Source organism: Schistocerca americana, chromosome 1 (assembly GCF_021461395.2).
Source record: "Schistocerca americana isolate TAMUIC-IGC-003095 chromosome 1, iqSchAmer2.1, whole genome shotgun sequence".
Lineage (NCBI taxonomy): Eukaryota > Metazoa > Arthropoda > Insecta > Orthoptera > Acrididae > Schistocerca > Schistocerca americana.
Window position 1 is genome coordinate 735142087 of NC_060119.1, and position 21130 is coordinate 735163216.

The 21130-nt window shown below is 38.7% G+C and overlaps 1 protein-coding gene across 2 annotated transcripts in view; it reads left to right on the forward strand.

Moving 5' to 3' along the window:
• Window positions 1-825: 825 nt before the first annotated feature.
• Window positions 826-21130, forward strand: part of LOC124610662 (dosage compensation regulator) — a 184718-nt gene continuing 164413 nt past the window's right edge. Inside the window, exons 1-2 of one of the 2 annotated variants that reach the window (XM_047140175.1) lie at window positions 849-886; window positions 972-1137. In XM_047140175.1, the coding sequence (XP_046996131.1) occupies window positions 1081-1137 (57 nt within the window). In that variant the 5' untranslated portion in view covers window positions 849-886; window positions 972-1080. Of the gene's footprint in view, window positions 887-971; window positions 1138-21130 lie in introns of both variants that reach the window. The other variant, XM_047140176.1, reaches the window with a different exon arrangement.

A 21130-nucleotide genomic window follows, 5' to 3' on the forward strand; every position in this document is an offset into this window, starting at 1 on the left:
TATTTACAGTCACTTTAAAATTTTGCTTTTACCAGAGTGTGATTCATACCTATGATCAAAAATCTGAATTTCGAATGCCATACTAAATCTGTGGTAGCTAGTTTGGATTTGTCATTCGATCGCTGTTAATAAAAAGGTGTATTGTACCTTGTGTCTTTTCTTGTGGGAAATTCATTTCGCTGATAAATTTTATTAAAGGAGATTTCGAATGACATAAAATTACAGTAAGGAAAGCGATATATTCGTCTTATTACTTCATTTCGTTCCGAAGACCTTCCTACGAAATTTTGTGTTAAATCTCATGATTTTCGACATTTGACTTATTTATTATGTTTTACATCATGATTCAATGTGAGAGTACGACCTATGTTCAGTTCTGGTGTTCTACGTTGATAAAGGTCAACAAAAACAGGCCTTACAAGGCGGGAAGCCGAATCTCGTTATCCCACTTTGCGACTATTGTTTCTGTTTCTATTCGTAGCTTCATGTGCCGTTATATTCATCAAGTTGCCGTGTTTACATGCCTCCAGAAATAAACAAGTTATGAGTGTACAGAAAATTAAAATTTTACTTAATCGTCGTATGTTCTTCGTAAATACAAAGTTACGGTAAAGAAGACGGGGTTACTGCGTTCGTATTATCGTTATTGTGCTGTAAGACTTTTGAACAAACAATTACTTTAACACTTGCACTACGAAATAAAAATAGGCGTTAAAGGTTTTCTCCTTGCTGTTTATCCTTGATTTCCACCAGTGATAGAGGTAGAGAACATTGGTGACGCATGCGTGTCATCTTTTTTTATGACCTCTTTGAAGTGTGGTGAATTGGTGATGATTGCTGTAGCGTTGTTGCTTGTTAGGTACTGCGGCTTAAGATTGTGATTTGTGTAAGTATTATGTAATTGATATAAACAAATACATCTTTGTGATGGAAGCGGTAGAATTATCATCTTATTAAGTTTATTATTTCAGCTTCTACCATATAAGTCGACAGGTTGTATTGTGAATAGCAGGATCTGCGGATCCGGTCTCCTGTACACTGCTTGATTATTGTTAAGTTACAGGTAAAAATAAACTGTAAATGAGTACATCAGAAGTAAGCAGCAATGAGGGTGCGCCCCAGAAACTTACATCTAAGGTAATTATGTCAGCATTGAGTGGAAGGAAAACAATTGGATGCTAGCCGCTTTCGTGGATTACTGTAGAGGCATTGGCATGACTAACCGAACCATAGCTTATTTTTTTTCTGCCAGAAATTGTATATCCTTATGCTGTAAAGATTTTCAATATTACCTGCCGTTTTTTAACTGTCAGACATTGTAAAAGGAAAGTCTTTCGCGTTGAAATTTAGAGATTTTTTACACTTTCGATACCAATGTTTTACTGTGTGCCAGGCCTTACATTTAAAATAATCAGCCATTTTGTTGTGTTTTTATTGGAATGGGTATATTGGTGTAGGGTACTACTTACAGGTTTTACCCGTTGGTCTAGTTCCAATTTGTACATAGGGCGAGGAAAAATGACTGTATATGCCTAAATCTCACGTCATCCTCCAGAAACCAGTCTAGTGTATATCGGACAAACAGTAATTTGTGCATAATTTCACCTGTTCTCCAAATTTTACGAAAATGCCACATTCTTCCCAAAGATTTTATCTATCCGTCTGTTCACATTTTCGTATGAATTATATTATCTTGGTTTGTTTTTAGAACCATACTTAAACATCTGCTATCATGCATGGTGGTTTAAGAATCCAAACACTGTAGTATTCTATAATTGGTAGCACGTGTGTCCAATTTGTGATTTAGCACTGATGCACTGCACTTTTCTAGAATATTCTCAACAAATTGAAGTCCTTGATTCACCTTCCACGCTAACAGTTTTACTCTTTCATACTATTCCATTTTTACTCTTTCATACAATTCCGTGTTGCGTAGCATTGCATATATGAATCATGTCAAAAGTTCGAAAAGTTAACTGTTTCCAGTCTCATAATCGTGTATAGTTGTCTTCCTAGATGAATAGTGGTTCATCAGATTAAAGGCCTTCACCTTGTTTTTTTGAAAATAAAATTATTTCTCACAAACATTTTCTATATAGACAATGTGTGTACTTGGAACATTTGCCGGAAGGTGTAATGTCAGATGTGGGCGTGTGTCTGCCAGCAACTATAGAATGCACTGAGTGGAACTGGATGCTTATTGTAGCTCTTGTTTGTATGAATCATGCTTGCCTCCTAGTTTCTGATACGATCTTAAATTCCTTTTTACCTATATTGGCAATAACAGTTATTAACAGATATTTGTTTAATGGAGAGCTACCACAGCAGCAAACAATAAGACGTAAGTTTGGCCGTGCCTTTTTGTGTTCAGTGAATTGTCATATCTCTCTGCTACCTCAAAAGCTGGTTACCATAGCCAGTTGCAGGCAACAGTAATGTAACAATGTGATTAGTTGTGATTGTGTTGTTTCTCTGTATGGTGTGTGTGTATTTTGTGCGAGGTAAAGCCTGAAGCTAGTTGCATAAATGTGCAACAGATTGATTTTGATAGAACCTTCCTGGCAAGCAAACTTCATATTGCGCAGTGACAGGAAGCATGTGAATTTATACAGAACTGAAATCACAACTGTTACTGCTGCAACTGTATTGTGCTTACTGGTCAAGGCGAATATCAAATGTCGCCCACTTCCATGTTTGACTGCCAATTACTTTCTTTTAAGCAAGGGATAGAAAGATGGTTGAATGGGTGATGGTAGCTAACGTCATATGGTTCACTGTTTATGGCATCACACTGTGTATCGAATACAGTCCTGTGGTTTGGAGATAAGTATGTTGTAAAGAGGTTCAAATGATCTTGCGATTATATCGGATGCAATTTCTCAAAATGTGTAATTTTGAAGATCAGAGAAAGATTTGCCCTGTTACTCTTGGAAAAGAATGTATATTCTTGCAGATTGATATCATGTTGCGTTCTGTTACTGAAGGTAAACATGTTAAAGTAGGGGTAAACTGAATTGATTTGATACAAGCCATTGGCTTTCACCAGTTATGTCGTAGTTTACTTATAGATATTAATGTCTTTATTCCCGAGCTGTAGATGATAAATCGTTCATCTTCTCTGGTATAGCGTCATCATTGACAATGTAAAAAATGAATATGTTTTTAAAAGATAGGGCTAGATGTTGTGTACAATTTTTGTTGCTTGTATTAAATCATTTGTTCCAATTCATTTGGTACTTATTTTCATTCTTCATGAGTTTGAGATATTTTGGAAGAATTGTTTTTCATTCTGGACAATTTTTACTTTTGTGTTTTTGTTTGTCAGTATGGATTTATCCATTCCTATGAATATGGAAGACTTTAGAAGCATGGTTTGTCAACTGCACTATGGAATACAAATTTTACAGTTGTCGCTTTTTTTTGCCTTCCCTAGCACTGCTATTGCTGAGATATCTTTCAGTTGATACTTGTACTATTGGAGGCGAAAAGACAAACATACTAAAAGTTTGTATCCCATACTTCAGTCAACCTATATAGATTGACAGAAGAATATGATACTAATGCTAGCAAAGATGAAAAAAGCGACATACGTAACATTGGCATCCTGTATCTTAGTTGAACTAAGAAGGTAGTATCCTGTTCTTCATTTGACCTATACAGGTTAACTGAAGTACGAGACACAAATCTTACGTATGTCGCTACTTTCACCTTTGCTAGCAAGATGTAGGTCAACTGAAGTATGGGATACAAATTTTTCTTGCGTCGAATTTTTCACCTTCACTAGGACTAGTATCCTATTCTTCAGTTGACCCCAACTCATATAAGTCAACTAAGGCACACCATGCTAACATTACTTCTGTCCCTATTTTTTTCTTTCTTATTTGCATTAATATCTCATTCTTAAGTTGAGCTATGTAGCTCAACTGAAGTATAGGATACTAGGACTCAAAGAAGCGATATACTTAGTGTTTAAAATATGAATGTACTTGATATGTTTCTACCATCTGATTTCTCTGTCCTGCATTCTTTTGTTTCTCAACACTCATCTTTGCTGTTAAATCTGTACAATACATCATCTGTGGTAACTTCTGACATCATTGGTAAAAGCCGATGGACTTTATCCAATTCTTCAGCAATCCACAAAGTAGGATAGCAGTCGGAAAAGAAAGCAGGCTGAAACCAGAACTGAATAGCAGGTCTCATTCTTGCATTTCTTGGGACATGCGTAAGATCCTGGTTGGATTGTGGCTTCCTTGTTTATGGATCCACACGAGCCTCATACCTCAAGATGCTAGAAGCTGTATGTCATGAGTATCAGGTTGTGACATGTGGCCCACAGACTGGCCCAGTTTTGAATCTGTGTGCAGCGGTTGTGTAATCTCCACTCCAAATGTAGTGATAGCTCCTCGTGGCAAGACAGGCCTCGTAGATACTAGCATTACTTTAGACATTGGTATCAGTTTGTCAATTATTTAGGCTTTGAGCAGTTAAGGAATAGGTCACATATCACCAAGCCATTCAGGATCCGTACTAAAGAATATCTTGTGGATCAGGATTCATCAGACCTCAGGGTAAGGAGCCTGGGGTCGACAGAGTGTCCGATCCGTGTCGGCTTTGACCCATGACGTAAGGGTGTTGTGGTGTGTGACGTCATGACGGTGCGGAGTTTGGTTTGTGAGTGTGGCATGTTTGTAGATGTCATCGTGTTGTGGTTTGTTGTACCCTCTGGTGGTATGTTCAGGGCTTTCGTTTGTGTGGTGTAATGGGCTGTTTGCTCTTTGCTCATTATCCAGAATTGTTCGAGCGTTGGCTGTGTTTGTAGTGGAATTCGTTTCAGTGAGTTAACGATTTTGTGGTTTTGTGTGAAGGTTAATGTAGTGTTGTTCGCTGTACGTCGTGTGGTAATTTTAGTAAAATTAATTGGTTGTTGTTTTTGTTCATGAATGGATATGACGGATAAAATTAATAGTGTGTGTCTGAGGGATATGATGGGGAACACTGCTTTGGAACTGAAAGTTTTTGCAGCTGTTTGGTTTAATTGCCGAGGTCATGACGTGCTCTATTTGTGGTCGAGAAATGAAGTTGGCTAAAGTTCCGGCATCTCGGACCAGGAGACGGTTATATGTGGCGCTGTCGAAAGGATGACATTTGGCGTTCCATACGGCGTGTTTCCTGGTTCGAGAAGTCTAGGTTGGGCATGCGCGAGATTGTTCTGGCGAATTATTTTTGTTATAGATCCCCACACAGTTTTTGCGCACATGAGACTCATGTGAGTGAGAGGAGTGTGCTTGATTGGTTTTCATTTTGCCATGAAGTGTGTTCAGAGTTCATTAAGTACAGGGGTAAGCAGGGGGGGGGGCATGGGGTTGTTGTATAATGTCAAGGGAAGTGTTCGATCCCAATTTATGGGATTGATAGCTGCTGTTGAGCTGTATAGGTCAAGGGAAGTGTTTGATTCCAGATGATATTGTGTTTAGTGGTATTTGGGGAGTTTTGTGATGTCGGTTTTTTCGTCTTTTGCGTGCTTTGGTATGGGGGTGGCTGTCAAAATTTGTTTATATTTAGTTTGTCCCCACCCAAAAAAAACCCGTTAGTGCCATTAGGCTTTTTGTGGAACGTGTGTGTGTTTGTTTTTAATGTATTTTTGTCCTCACAATGTGTACGTAACATCTTTACATGTGCCATATTGGAATTGTGGTTTATGGTCGTTTCCGCCATATTTGTGACGTCATGGGTCAAAGCAGACGGGCGGGGTCGGACCCTTCCGTATTTCCGTAGCCTGGGATGGAAAAAACTCTCATCTTCTTGTCTTCAGAGACCAGAAGTGATTTTTAAACTTGACGGGATGCAAGAAATTTCGTACTCCGGAATACATTTTTAAGCTACTTTTCTTCAATTGTAAGAGATTATCAAAAGTTAGTCACATGTACGGATGGGTCTAAGAAAGGGAATAGACTCATTTGGTGAGCTGTTTTCTCTGGTAGTGTTTTCAAGAGTTTCCTCCCAGAACAGTAACACATGAGGATTTGTCACAGTGCAGATAAGGAGTCATTACAATAGAAAGTTTCTCACCTTCTCTTAATTTTTCGGTACCCTGCAGTTTGTATTAAGATATACTCAGTAGAAAAAATTCAAACTCTCCAACTTGTCTAATGGCAGGTGCAAAACAAAGGCAAGGAGGTGGTCCTCTTCAGGGAACTGTGACTATCAGAATGTGAGGAATTGATGTAGAGAGCTGTGCAGAGAGCTGTTTGCAAGAGGATGTTGATACAGCATGACTGTGCACTGCCTCACTTCAATGAGGATGTCCACAACAATCTCAATGCTGTAGTTCCTAGTCACTAGATTGGAAGGGGAGATCCTATTCAGTGGCATGCAAGGTCATCTGACCTGAATCCCCTTGATTATTTCCTTTGGGAACATCTTAAGTCACTTGTGTATGATAAACCAGTGGATATGGAGATGGAATTAATTGCTGGTATGGGAGCTCCATGTGATATGATATGAAGCACACCAGGGATATTTGTCAGGGTAAATCAGAATCTTGTTTGCCAATGTCATGCTTGCATTGAGGTTGATAGCCATCAGTTTCAGCACATTTTGAAAGACACAGCACAAACGGTACATTCATTGTGTCAATGATGTTATTTGCAGTTAACTGTAACTAACATAAATAAAAAAGTACACAGTAAAGTGATTTTATTCCTATTATCTCTTTAAGTTGGCTGCTCTAACCCTTGGTCCCCAGCCTCAAATTGTTCAATGGAGCATCCTCTACATCCTGTTAAATTTTTGCATACTCTTACGGAAACAACCTGTATAGAGATAAATTAATGGCATTACAGTGTTTATAGCTTCAACTGGTAAACACCGCAGAAATGTGTGTCTAATGTACCCAACTGTGCAGAAAATTTAAAATTTGCCTACTCTTGACTGTCCAGCTGAAACCATTATCTTCAAGTATGATCTTTAGCACAATAGGTATTAGCCTAAGCAACTTGATTCAAATGCACACACCTCTGAGTACTCATCGCAAATTGGCTGTCATTTTATGGAAGTAGCTCCGTAGCAGTTCATTTCTGTGACATCAGAAGATTTTGCATATTTTGACATCCCCTTCCCTGCTTTGCCCATATTACGAGGTGGTTTCCTCCACCCTGTATAGTATCTAGTGATATACAGCATGTAAGAGATAAGTTATGTACAATGAAAAACCGTGGTGTAGCATAAATTGAGGTTAACAATTTGATACAGGGCACTTTTGAGATGCGGACATGGTGGAGGATGGAAAGAATAAGTTGGATGGACAGAGTAAAAAATGAAGAAGTACTGAGAAGAGTGGGAGAGAAGAGACAGTTACTAGATGTAATAAAAAGGAGAAAAAGAATTTGGATTGGGCATATATTAAGAAAGAACGAAGGACTGATAAAAAGAGTTTTAGAAGATTATGTAAAAGGGAAAAGGAAGCGAGTAAAGGAAGAGATTTCAGATACAGGATGACGTGATGGACGGTACAACATACAGCAGCCTTAAGAAGGAAGCAATGGATCGCAGAAAATGGAGACGCAAAGAACCTGCTAATATAGCAGAAAACTGATGATGATGACTACCTGCTACCTATTGAGTTGGGAAACAAGTCTCACATTGACCTGCAAAAGCCACCAAGCTACAGTGCACACTTGCCATGTGAGATTTTCATTATCCTCTTGCTATCTTACACCACCAGATTTTTTGGCTATTTCATTGACATTATTCATCTACAGGTTCCCTGAGTATAATGAAAGAAAACATAATGTTTGTAAATATTACACAAAAACTAATTACATTTACAATGCAATCCAAACATAACCGTGGCTTTAGTGGGCCAATTTTTGACAGTCTCCCTGGCTTGATAGAGCACAAGTATTCTGTATCAATGTGTTCGTCCTTATTTCACCTATGTCACAGTAGTACAGTGTCAACAGTTGTCACTGACACACTGTATATTCCAATATGAATTCAATATTTTGTTACTATTCACCTGATGACAGCTCTAGAGCATGGTCAGTGTCCTTACAGATATCAACAGACAGATCTTGTAGTTTAACAGTGGCTGTTTTCGCAAGCCAAATTGTTGTTGCGATTCCCCACAAGCACACGTAAGCTGTTTCCTTCACAATGCCATGCTATGTCGACATGAATGTGAGGTTCATCACTGATAAAACCAATTTGTCAGCTTGTCGTGTAACCACCAAACATTTCAATTGTATGTCCTTGTAACAATGAAAATATTCAGCTAACTTTTTCACAGTGGGTAGTTAATTAGTGCCTCCACTCACTAGTGTCTTTGTTGCCGAAGAAAACTGCACTGATCTGACATGAGATGCTACTTACTGGAACAAAAATCAATGGCATAAAATTGCTAAAACAACTTGTTACATGTAGATGGCTGTCCACTTAATAAAAAAACAGAGGCCTAGCCCCCTAATCATGGTTCTTGTACATCCTCTGTTCTGCACATTAAGTAGAACACTCAACACATCACAAAATTTTGAATTATTTCTTACACTATTCTGTTGTTTAGTATGGTAGACAGATCTCCAGGCAAGCTGAGGGTTGCTGTTACACCAGCATATGAAACAGTCAAAATATGTTATACAGGAAGTGTATTCCACACATTGGTGAATCACCCTACTATCAAAGGACAGAGTCCTACAATCAAACTGGTGAGCATCACGTCCTTCCATTGGTGTGGCTGGCTTAAATTCACCACATCCAAGTGGTCGATTGGACTGACTGCAGTTAGTGGTTTACCACCTCCAACCACGTTTCTTACCCCAACACATGATTCTTCTCTCAGAAAATGAGATGGCAGTGTCCAAGCAGTTGACACTGAATCACAAAAACCTTAACTACATGCTGTATCAACATCCTCTCGCAAACAGCTCTCTGCACAAACTTCAAGTACAGGTGGCCATTTAGATGGCCAGGTAGAAGATATGGCTGAATGAGATTGTTGCCTACAAGGCCGGGCCAGATATTCACAGCAAAGCATACTTGATGTTGTGACAAAGTGAGAGGGTTTTCCTTATCCACCACATGGATATTCCTGCTATTAGAAATACCGTCACTATCAAATGAAGCTTTGTTGTTGGGTCCGCTGCAACATGTTCCAGCACCACCTCTTCAAAATCGAGTGTGCGAGTGGACCATATATTGCCAGGTCCATTGTTTCTTCTTTCCGATGAACCAGTCTCCCGCATTTATCAATAGAGAGAAATAAAAACTTGTTGTGACAGATGACGCCTGTTAGGAAATCATTACCTGTGCACTCTTTCAGCAGCGAGAGCAGCCTTTCAGCAATGAGAGTGTTGCGATGTACTTCTCCATACACAAGGTGCATGTCATTGGGTTCTGTGAAACTGCGTCAGCACTGCTCCATCACATTGTACTCTACGTCTTTGAATAGCACTGAATAATAACTGGGTCTGTCGTTGATTTGTAGCATGCTCGGTCATGGATGTAATTACGATACAACAGACCACTTTATGGACAAGTAAAGTAAATGAAACGTGCATCATGACTTCCTAGTAATCAAGTCGTCTTCTTCTTTCTTGCGGGAAATAAAGAATGTACATGTAAATAAGCAGCACATGATGTGTTAACTTGTACGCTTGTTTGTTGTAAATAAGCTGGAAATCAGTAATGCTAGACAAAACAGTAGACAAGTTTACTTCCGTATCTCTTTAAGCTGGCTTTTCCAACGCCAGATTCCCCACCTCAGATTCCAGTGGCTCATTCTCTATGTTCTCTTATATTTTTATATGCTCTTGCAGAAATACACTGTATATAAAGGGCAATGTCCTGGACTGACTGACTGACTCACTCACTCACTCACTATCGCCAAGCCTGAACCACTAAGGATAGAAACTTGAAATACGGAGAAGGTCTGGATTTTATACTGCAGACATAGTTAAAGAAGGGATTTTTTGAAATTCGAACCCTAAGGGGGTGAAATAGGGGATGAAGTTTAAAAAAAAATGCTATTAAGGCGATTTTGAAGCTAGACCTACAGAAATTGGTGTTTGGTTTCTTGGTAAGAAAAAAAGAAATACACATTTCAGCATTTTTGGAAGGTTGAACCCATGGGGATGAAATAGTGGAGAAACCTTTTTTTTCTTTTTGAAATATATCATTATTAAAGAACTATTAAAGTATTTTTAAAGCTACATCTATGAACATTGGTTTTTACTGCTTGGTTACAGATTTTTTAAAAAATGTGTTTGTGATTTTGGGAACTGAAACCTGAAGGGGGTGAAATAGGGGATGAAATTTTTATGAAAATATTTTATTGTGAAAGCATTATAAAATCCAAATCTATGAACATTTAAATTTGGCTTCTCAGGTTGAAATTTAAAAAAAAGTGTTTCACTGTTTTTTGGAAATTTAACCCTTGTGGGGGTGAAGCTGGAGCTGAAAGTTTTTATGGAAATATTTCATTGTGATTGCATTTTTGAAGCTAAATCTGTGAACATTTGTATTTGGCTTCTCTGTTAGAAATAAAATGTACACTTACTGTATTTGGAAAGGGGTGAAATAGGGTGTGAAACATCTTATGAAAATATTTCATTGTGAAAGCATTTTCAAAGCTAAATCTTTGAAAATTGGTGTTTGGCTTCTCAGTTAGAGATGGAAAAAACTATATGTTCCACTGTTTCTGGATATTCGACCCCTAAGGGAGTACACTAGAGGGTGAAAATTTGTAAGAAAATATTTTGTTACATTAAAAAAAATGTTAAAGGTAAATTTATGAAAATTATTTTACTTCTCAGTTAGATATAAAGAAATATTTGTTACGAGAAGAAAGGTGCTATGGAAATATCTCCACAAGAATGCAGAAGGCATGATTAACAAAAAGTTTGTACTCTAGCTACCAGAATGGGATTTTGCTCTAAAGTACATTCTGGAAAAGACCGTGCTTATCATGGCCTTAAATAGTGAGGTGTGGCAATTTGTGAAAAACATAAAAACTTGATTAAATAAAAACAAAAAAACCTCTTCAGGTTATACAATCTACATGGCCGCAGCAGCAGGTGCCAAGATAGTTATGATAGGAAGTTGTATTGCAGAAACAATGCTCTAAGAAGATTGCTGACATTTGATACTGTAAGGTACAATGTAGTTGACAGTGAATTATTGTAATTTTTAGTGATGTACAAAGAGAATTAAAACAAGTGAAGATCAGTAAGTGTGAACTAAGACAATGATGGAAAAAGAAAACAAAAATTAAATTTTTAAACACATACTTTCTCAAATCACATTTTTATAGCAAATGCTTGAAATTCCTACATCCAACATTTCTACATCATTGAGAGAAATTACTGGCACACTCTCTTGGAAATTCTGCACTGTAACATGCACCCAAACATGTTTGCTTACTGGACAAACTTTTGCACGCTTGTTATTTTATGGCCATAGTTCCACAATGTTGCATTTCTAACCTGTGTTTATCGGAAAATTTTTCTTTCAAAGTCCTCTACTCTGCTGTAATCATTCTGTAAAGTTTTACATCTACATCTATACTCTGAAAACCACTGAGAGGTGCACGACAGGGGATGTCCCATTTTACCAGTTATTAAGGTTTATTCCTATTCCATTCATGTATGGAGTGTGGGAAGAATGATTAATTGAATGCCTCTGTGCATGCAGTAAATTACTCTTAATCTTTTCCTCATGATCACTGTACGAGTGATACGTAAGGGGTCACAATATATTCCTAGAGTAATCATTTAAAGCCAGTTCTTGAAACTTTGTTAATAGACTTTCTTGGGATAGTTTACATCTGTTGTCAACAGTCTTCCATTTCAGTTCCTTCGGTATCTGTGACTCTTTCCCAGGGATTAAAAAAATAACCTTTGGCCAGAGTGCTGCCTTTCTCTGTTTATGTTCAATATCCCTTGTTAGTTGTATGTGGTACAGGTCCCACACACTTCGGCAATATTTTAGGATGGATCGCACAAGTGATGTGTAAGCAATCTCTTGTTTAGACTGATTGCACTTCCTCAGTATTCTACCAATAAACTGAAGTCTACAACCTGCTTTACCCATGTGATCATTCCATTTCATATCCATACAAAGTGTTACACACAGGTATTGGTATGAGCTGGCTGATTCCAACAGTGACTCATTGTTATTGTAGGATATTATGTTTTTTTGTTTTGTGTAGTGCACAGTTTTACTTCTCTGAACATTTAGTGCAAGTTGCCAATATGTGCATCATGTTGAAATCATCTGACTGAATATTTATGCAGCTTCTTTCAGATAGTAATTGCATCATCTGCGGAAAGTCTGATTTTACTATTAATATTATCTGCAAGGTCATTAATATTCAGCATAAACAGCAAGGGTTCCAACACACTTCGCTGGGGCACACCTGAAGTTACTTCTACATCTCACAATGACTCTCCATCCAAGATAACATGCTGTGTCCTCCCTATGAAAAAGTCCTCAGCCCTGTCACAAATTTCACTTGATACCCCATATGATTGTACTTTTGACAATAAGCGTAGGTGTGATACTGAGTCAGATGCTATTCAGAAATCAAGAAACACTTAAATTACCGGGTTGCCGTAATCCAAAGCTTTCAGTATGTCAAGTGCAAGTTGGATTTCACATGATCTATGTTTTTGAAAACAATGCTGGTTGGCATAGAGGAGGTCATTCTGTTAAAGATACCTCATTGTGTTTGAGCTCAGAAAATGCTCTTAAGATTCTATAACAAATTGATGTGAAGTGTACTGGATGGTAGTTTTGTGGCCAGGGATTCAATTGGGGTGTGGAGTTTCATTCAGTTTTAATGATTTCAACTGTTTCTCAACACTACTGAAACTAATTCTTATTTCATTCATTTTTTCAGTGGTACAAGGGTTAAATTGGGGCAGTTGTCCTGGGTTTTCCTTTATAAAGGAACATTTGAAAAAGGAGTTAAGCATTTCAAGCTTTTGCTTTACTACCCTCAATTTCAGTTCCTGTCTCATTTGCTAGGGATTGGACCCTAACTTTGGTGCTGCTAACAGCCTTTACATACAACAAGAATTTCTTTGGATTTTGTGAAATGTCATTTGACAGTATTCTGGTGCAGTAGTCATTGAAGGCACCAAGCATTTCTCTATTGATAGCCAAATGTGTTTCATTCAGCATTTCTCTCTATAGCCCTACAGTTTGTTCTACACCTATTATAACAGTAATCTCTGTTCTGTAGAGGTTTCCTTACAGTGACTGTATACCGTGGAGATTCCTTTCCATTATGAGCTGTTCTACTGGTACATATCTGTCCAGTGCGTGGTCAGCTATTCTTTTAAACTTGCGCCAGAGTTCCTCTGTGCTCCTGACCTGTGCTGAAAGTTTCAAACCCCTCATTGAGCTATGGCATTACTGATTTTTTATTTAGTTTACTGAACATACATATCTTTCTGCTTGTTAGTTGACCTCCGTCATTGTTGCCCCAACTGCATCATGATCACTGTTACCAGTGTTGATGTGGACATCCTCAAATTTGTTACCATTAGATCCAATATATTTCTATCATGAGTTGTATTCCTGTCTGCCTGTTCTAGTTTTCAGAGAAGGCATTTAATAAAGCTTCGCAAGATGTCTTGTCATGCCCACCACTAACAAAATTGGGATTTTCCCAATTAATTGTAGGATGATTAAAGCCCCCACTGATGATTACAGAATGATTGGAGAACTTAGGTACAGGTGAACTGAAGTTTTCTCTGTCACTTAGTTGCGAACACTTCGGCAGTTTACCATTATGATTTTAATACTCTGATCTGTGGAAGGCGTTTCTTGCAATCTTACACCGATTCTCTTGGATTTTGTACAGCTATTGTTACATGAATTGGGTGGAGGGTCGCTTAATCTAAAACACCGTTGTGTGCACCCAGCACTCGATCTGCTACCTGAGTAGCAGCATCTGATGGGTAGTGCACACCTGACCTATTTAGGGGGCCCTACAGTTCTCAACTCTATGACACAAGTCCAGGAAGTTGCAGCCTAGCTTTTCACAGAACTTTAGAAATCTCTCTTTCAGTCCTTCTACTCATCTCGGAACCAAAGGGCGACGATCAGTTCTAGGGACAATGCTACAAATTTTGAGCTTGTTGAAACTCCACGCGCAAGGCTGATCTTCTCAAACTTCTCTGCCAGTCACTGGAATGACCCAAGAAAACTTTGGAGCCCAGATCCTTCTCTGTCAGTGGTTGCCAGAATAGCATCTTCAGCATGTTGAATGAGGGTGGGTGTACACACTGAGTGCAGCTGGTGTCCTTTACTGTCCTTGTGCCATTTTCTTAAGGGTTACCATCATTCGCCGTATGTTTGAACTGCCGACAATTAATAAACCACTACCTTTTTGCATTTGCCGCCTCCTGGTAGCAGATAAAACAGGTTTCCACTAACCAGGTGAAGTGAGTCCCACTGGCTCAGTTTCAGTGAAAGACACCACCTCAGATTTGTTGGTTAGGGGGTCGGTACAACACATTGAGTTCTCTCTGGTCCCTCTGCACCCTGTAAAGGACGCCTAGATCTACCAGTGACTCTCCACTCACAGTCAGTTGGATGAGCAATGACGGATCCTGTACTTTCTGCAGAGGAGACAGGATCCACAGGAGACGATAGTACTTGAGATATCCCTGGTACAGGTATCACAGGTACACGATTCTTGGGAGCTTTTCAAACATACTGATTCGTAGCAGCTGTCAATTGTCTGACAGTAGCCAGGGCAATTTCCAGATGCTTATGAACATTAACCAGCTCATTCCGTGTTTGAGAACAGCATTAAGTTCTTTACGATATACGTTGCTAACCAGTAGCATCTAGCCCAATGCTCAGTGAACATTCTTGCTCAAGAGCCAGTACTGGCATTGTAGGGTCGCACCTCATGCCACATGTGTACCACTCTTTATTGGTAACTGTGATAAATTAGTGCTTTATGAGCCCCCAATAGACGAGCTATAGTAAGGGCGCTCTAAGTTGGCCACTGACCCCCAAATGCTGATTGTTAAGTCAGCGCCATTCACAACACTTTGCAAAAGTTGTGATACTGTAATTGCTTGATGGTGTGTTATGTTGTTTGTGTGAGCCGATGGCTGATTAATAACAGTAAGTCTGCTTACATTTAAATCCATTATGAAATGTGACACAGAATTACATGTTCACTAAATGTTTTGAATGTCATTTTTCGTCTACTAATTGTGTTTTATTATATAACTAACTTTGTTTACAATTCCTTGGTATAGATAAGTACCACTCTTGAAGATGACCATCTCGGCAAAGTGCATTTATGAATCTACGAGGGTGATTTGTAAAGTTCTTAGAACGTAATAGGAAAAAAGTACTTACATCACTGAAACTTTTTTATTTTTCAATGTAGTCTCGTTGTAGATTAATGCCTTGGTGTCCAATGATGTTCCAGTGTCTTGATCCCACCTTGAAATGAGTTTCCTTCAGGCCTGCAAAATAGTTGTCAACTCTGGCCATCAATTCTTCGTTTGAAGAGAATCTTCATCCACCAAGAAGAAACTTCAGTTTTGGGAAGAGACGAAGTCTGACAGAGCCATATAAGGTGAAAACGGCAGGTGTGGCAACAATTCGTGCCTTAGTTCGTGTAATTTTGCCATGGCGGCATCATGTGCTGGCGCGTGTCAAGAGTCACGCACCCATCTTGCAGATAATTTTTTCATTTCTAATTCTTCAGTTAAAATGTGATATACCCTTTTAGATGACATCTGGCAAGTGTGAGCAATTTCATGCACTTTCAGTTTGTGAGCCTCCATGGCACATTTTGTGCACTCTTACAATGATTTCTGGAATAGTGGGACATCATGGCTGACCACTGCGTGGATCATCATCTAAGCTCTCCTGACCAAATTTAAATTCATTTGTTCACTTGGCAACAGTTGAGTATTAAGGAGCAGGGGCCTTCAGTGTATTCTGGAAATTGGTATGAATGTCCTTTGCTTTCGTACCTTTCTTTATGAAGTACTTAATCATTGCTCGAATCTTGATTTTTATTTTTTTATTTTATTTTTTAACAATCTTTGCAAATCACTACTTAGGAACAACAACAGAGCCAGGTCACTGCCACAGCTCTCTTCCAAGAGCACTGATGTGGCACGTGCTTAACAGGCAACAGTCCAGTGAATATCACATAAAGAACTCGTTGCGCTAGTGCTGACCTTTCATAGGGATTCTGAGAACTTTTCAAACCGCCATTTTATATTAAGTGCGAAATTTTATACCACAGCAGCTGAATACTATGATTTGCACACACTCGTGAATTATTGGTACTGGAAGACAAACAATAAAACATTCCCTCTCTCATATCCTCTAAGCTCGCTGTGGCTGTACTGCTTACCCTTCTGTCCCTGAGATAAATGGTTAACTTTACTTGGCTCATGGCTGAATTCACCAATGTCAATGAAAATTAAGCACGTCTTAAAATACACTACTGGAAAATGAAAATTTTATCAACCCGACAGAAATTGTATTGAAGATGTATACAGCAAATGATCACTCCGACATTCATATGCATCTGAATACAGTCAATAGTGCATATGAAATATCAGTGCTAGTAACCTGTGTATCCTCCTTTGCAATACTGCAGTAATGTGGGATACAGTTCTCCAATGGAGACAATCATAGCGTGACAAATGTAGTCTTGCATAATTGCTTGCAATGCTATTTTCACCTGGTGCCTCAATTGGACCAGATCTCGTCTGTCTTGTCTTGCATATGTTTCATGCAGTGCCAAACAAGCTCAATGGATACATGGATATGGGGATTGTGATGAACAGGGTAGTTCACGTACACCTTGGAGAGTATGTTGGGTGGCATGGAATACCTGTGGACATGCAATGTCATCTTGGAAAAGTATCTCTCCTTGTTGCTGCATGAATGGTAGCGTGATGGGTTGAAGGACATTTTTGATGTACCGTGCACTGTTCAAGGTTTCCTCTCATCACTAGAGGAGAGGGACCATTTTAAGATACGGCTTCTGATGCTGGGCGTTGACTCTTTGTGCTTCTGTCGTATACACTCCGGATGATGGTGCCACACACATGTACAGTCATTATGGCACCAAGGCAAGTAATGACTCTCATCACTGAAGACAACTAGTTTCCATTTGTCCTTCCATAAGCACCTATTGTGACACCACTGGAGGCGGGCTACACTGTGTTGGAGAGTGAGTGGAAGATGCCTTGATGGCATGCAGGATCATAGCCCTGCTTCATGGAAATGGTTGAGAATGCCCCCCCCCCCCCCCTGGTACTGTACAAAATGCACAAGAAGGCAGCATAGCTGTGTGTTAAATTACCATTTCCTGGCTGAATTTGCCCACAAAATTATGATTTATTGCTGGTTATAAATGACCTCTCCAATGAATTTTCTTCCATTTTAAAGAAGTACAACTGTCACCAGATGCATTTGAAAATCTAAACAATAATATATTATTATTCAGCACAAAAGCTGTGTAAGGATACACAAGCAGTGGCTTGTAAGTTAAGAATACCTTTCATAAAAGTTATCTGAAGTTCGAACTTTGGCTAGGGCTTAGGAGGTACAAACTTGGGGCCCATATCTCCTAGAGGCTGTATAAATAGAACCAAAGGAGATATCAAGCAGGAACTTTGTACATGTCCATTCAAGACATTGTGGAGCCTTACCATAAAATTTAATTAGTTTCAGAAATGGTCAAGTGGGAACCCCAGGTCCGCTTGCATGGAATGACCCTAATGCCACGATTTTGGGAAAACAAATGTAGCAAATTCAGACTTCTTAGGATTTCTGGTCAGATTAGTTAGTAAAATTTTACTTTTGAATTCACTGAACATTTTTCACACTGTTCTATGTCCCTAATTTGTTGTCAAGTCATCATGTGGCCTGATGGCAGTTGTGCCAAGTTGTGCTTTTTTTTTCATTTTCCAGTAATGTATCACTGTGTAGTGTATCACTGCAAGTATTTTTGTTTGTTACTGAGCAGGAAAACCACACTGTTACGAAGTTCTCAACATTAGTAGATGCTTATGGATTGAGCTGTTAGTCGCAAATATGGCTGCGAATTGTGGGTCGCTGTCTTGACAACCACTGTGGTAGCCAGTGGTATAGTGTGTAGTTGAGGTTATTTCAGAGTCTAAATGAAAAAGAATCTGAGTGTTGGAAGCATAAAGTGTGGGACAAACATAATAATCAGTTGGTTTTTGTAGACTACCTACCACAGGATCTGTAGTGGCAGAGTACTTACGAGGGAACTTAAAATATCATGGGTACATTTTGTGACAGTGCTGCTTTAATAGGGGGCTGTCCAGCTGACAAGCTGAAGAATGTACAAGCTGAAGAATGTGAGAGACAAGATCAGAACTGGTCCATGTGATGATATACTTTCTCCTGAAAAACACTTAGATCAGCTACACAACTGACTAGAAGGCAGCATCTTATACCTTTCATGTAACTGACAAGGACTTTTTGAAACAGTTATTACCTTTCATGTAACTGACAAGGACTTTTTGAAACAGTTATTGTAGATAATTAGTGTTCATGAGGCAGTTATAACATAATTGTGAGTATAGCTGTTACAAGAAATGTTGAGGTAGGTATTAAAATGTTTTGACTTAGCAAGAGTGGCAGGAAATAATTTGCAAAGTATCTGGGCGACACCATTAAATATTCAGTTGTGGTAAAGATCTTAAGAAGAAACAAGTAAAATTTGAAAGCTATGTGAAATGTGCTATAGCCTGGTATATGCCAAGCAAGATTATCAGGGCTTGGAATGACACACTGTGGTTCAATAAGCTATGTTAAAAAATTGCTCCAGTGCAGTGAGACCTGTGTCAGGCTTTAGGCAAATCAGTCTGGTTGACAAACAATAGCCAAATGAAAGCAAAGTAATCATAAGGAGAGCAGTGTGAAAAATGTTCAGTGAATTCAAAAGTAAAATTTAACTAACTAATCTGACCAGAAATCCTAAGAAGTCTGAGTTTACTAAATGTGTTTTCCTGAAATCGTGACATTAGGGTCATTCCATGCAAGTGGACCTGGGGTTCCCACTTGACCATTTCTGAAACTAATTAAATTTTATGGTAAGGTTCCACAATGTCTTGAATGGACATGTACAAAGTTCCTGCTTGATATCTCCCTTGGTTCTATTTATACAGCCTGTAGGAGATATGGGCCCCAAGTTTGTACCTTCTAAGCCCTAGCCAAAGTTCGAACTTCGGATAACTTTTATGAAAGGCATTCTTAACTTACAAGCCACTGCTTGTGTATCCTTACACAGCTTTTGTGCTGAATAATAATATATTATTGTTTAGATTTTCAAATGCATCTGGTGACAGTTGTACTTCTTTAAAATGGAAGAAAATTCATTGGAGAGGTCATTTATAACCAGCAATAAATCATAATTTTGTGGGCAAATTCAGCCAGGAATTGGTAATTTAACACACAGCTATGCTGCCTTCTTGTGCTTTTTGTACAGTAACCTCTGTCGTCTTCTGTGAAAATGTATGCACCTGCAGATTTGATGAAAACATTTTGCATGTTTCTGGGGGCCCATATCTCAACTGTGTGTTTTTTCATCTTATATCCTGAAAGAGAATGCTTTAAGCTTCAGTATATAGTTAAATTTTAAACACATGCCTCTGTATGGATGACATTACCCCCAAATGGTTTTGTAAATTCATTATTGAATTTTTTTACATTTACAGTGTTGAAAACATTGCCAAAACATTGTTACGCCATTGTTGAAGGAAAGTGTGTTTTCTTTAAACTTCCAAATCCTCTCTGGCGTTCATGTGATTAGATTGCATTTAGGAAGTTTTAAGTGTGAACTAATTTGTGTATTGTTGGTTTTGTAAAATGAATGGAGAAGTGCTGGATGCTTGTTCTTTGGTGGCCAAGATGGCACTGACTGTCATAAGTCTTTGGCATTTTACTGTGTTGCGTGAAAATGCAGAGGCAATTTCCAAAGTGAGTTGGATGTTGGCGTGCTATAGATTGAGGTGACAGTGGATGTTGTGCATCTCTTCTTCACTCTTTGAAAAGGTAACAAAAATGGCATCTACCTACTGAAGACAGTATTTGGGGCAAAACAATACGAACTGGTGGTGTACTGATCCTTCAGCTACTTCCCCAAGGATTTCTACTGCTACTGGTGGGAATGGTGATTCCATAGTTCAACCATTTCTCTGTTCATAAAAATTTTGTTTTCCACTTGAAATAGGTTGTTGCAAGGCAGTGATGCTCAATCTCTCAGATGTCAGAGGTCGTAAATTACTGTGGAGTATTGACAGTCTCCTCTACTGGTACATTTCTGAACATGGGTGTGATGGTGAAGCAAACTATCAGACCAGGATTATAGTGGAGCGGCACAATTTAGCAGATGAAAGCTGTGAGTTGGCAGGTGACACAGTGCTGCTTTGTGCCCAGTTACAGTGGGGTCATGGAGCAGTGTGGCAGCCAGCAAGTTCACATCACTGCGTGGATGGCAAATGTGCAAGCCGGCCAATCAGTGGCCTTTCTCAAACGATATTAATGACACTGCATGGTCAAAAAAAAATTAGTTTCTCATAACTTTATTCATTAGCCTGCACGATGAACTGTGTATCATTTTGTTAATCATCATAGTTACATTAAACTACTGCAAGAAAGCCAAATAGTTTGCATTGAAAAGTAGAGGTTGGTGTGAATTTGCGTTCGGTGCTCATTATGTCATATGTTGCCGTGTACCAAATGTATTTGAGATATTGAACCTATTCTTTATAAACTGTGGATGAAATCTACAACTCACTCCATTCTGGAGAAAATGGATTGCATATAGCACTCCATTCCACTCACATGCCCACACAGTAACACAAGAATGAAATAATCATAACACTTTTGTATCTCATAAATGGTTTGAGGTACTGAAACAAGATTTTGGCAGTAAGGAGAGTAGGTTGCCGTATGGTTACCATGTGTAACTTCCTCACCTAGTGCAGTAAAATGCAAGGTGCTGCAGATGTATGTCAGGATAATGCATTTTTCTAAGGGTCATTGACAGCTGGTGAAATTAAAATTGTTACAGGTTCTTAGAAAGATTCACAATAGGATTCAC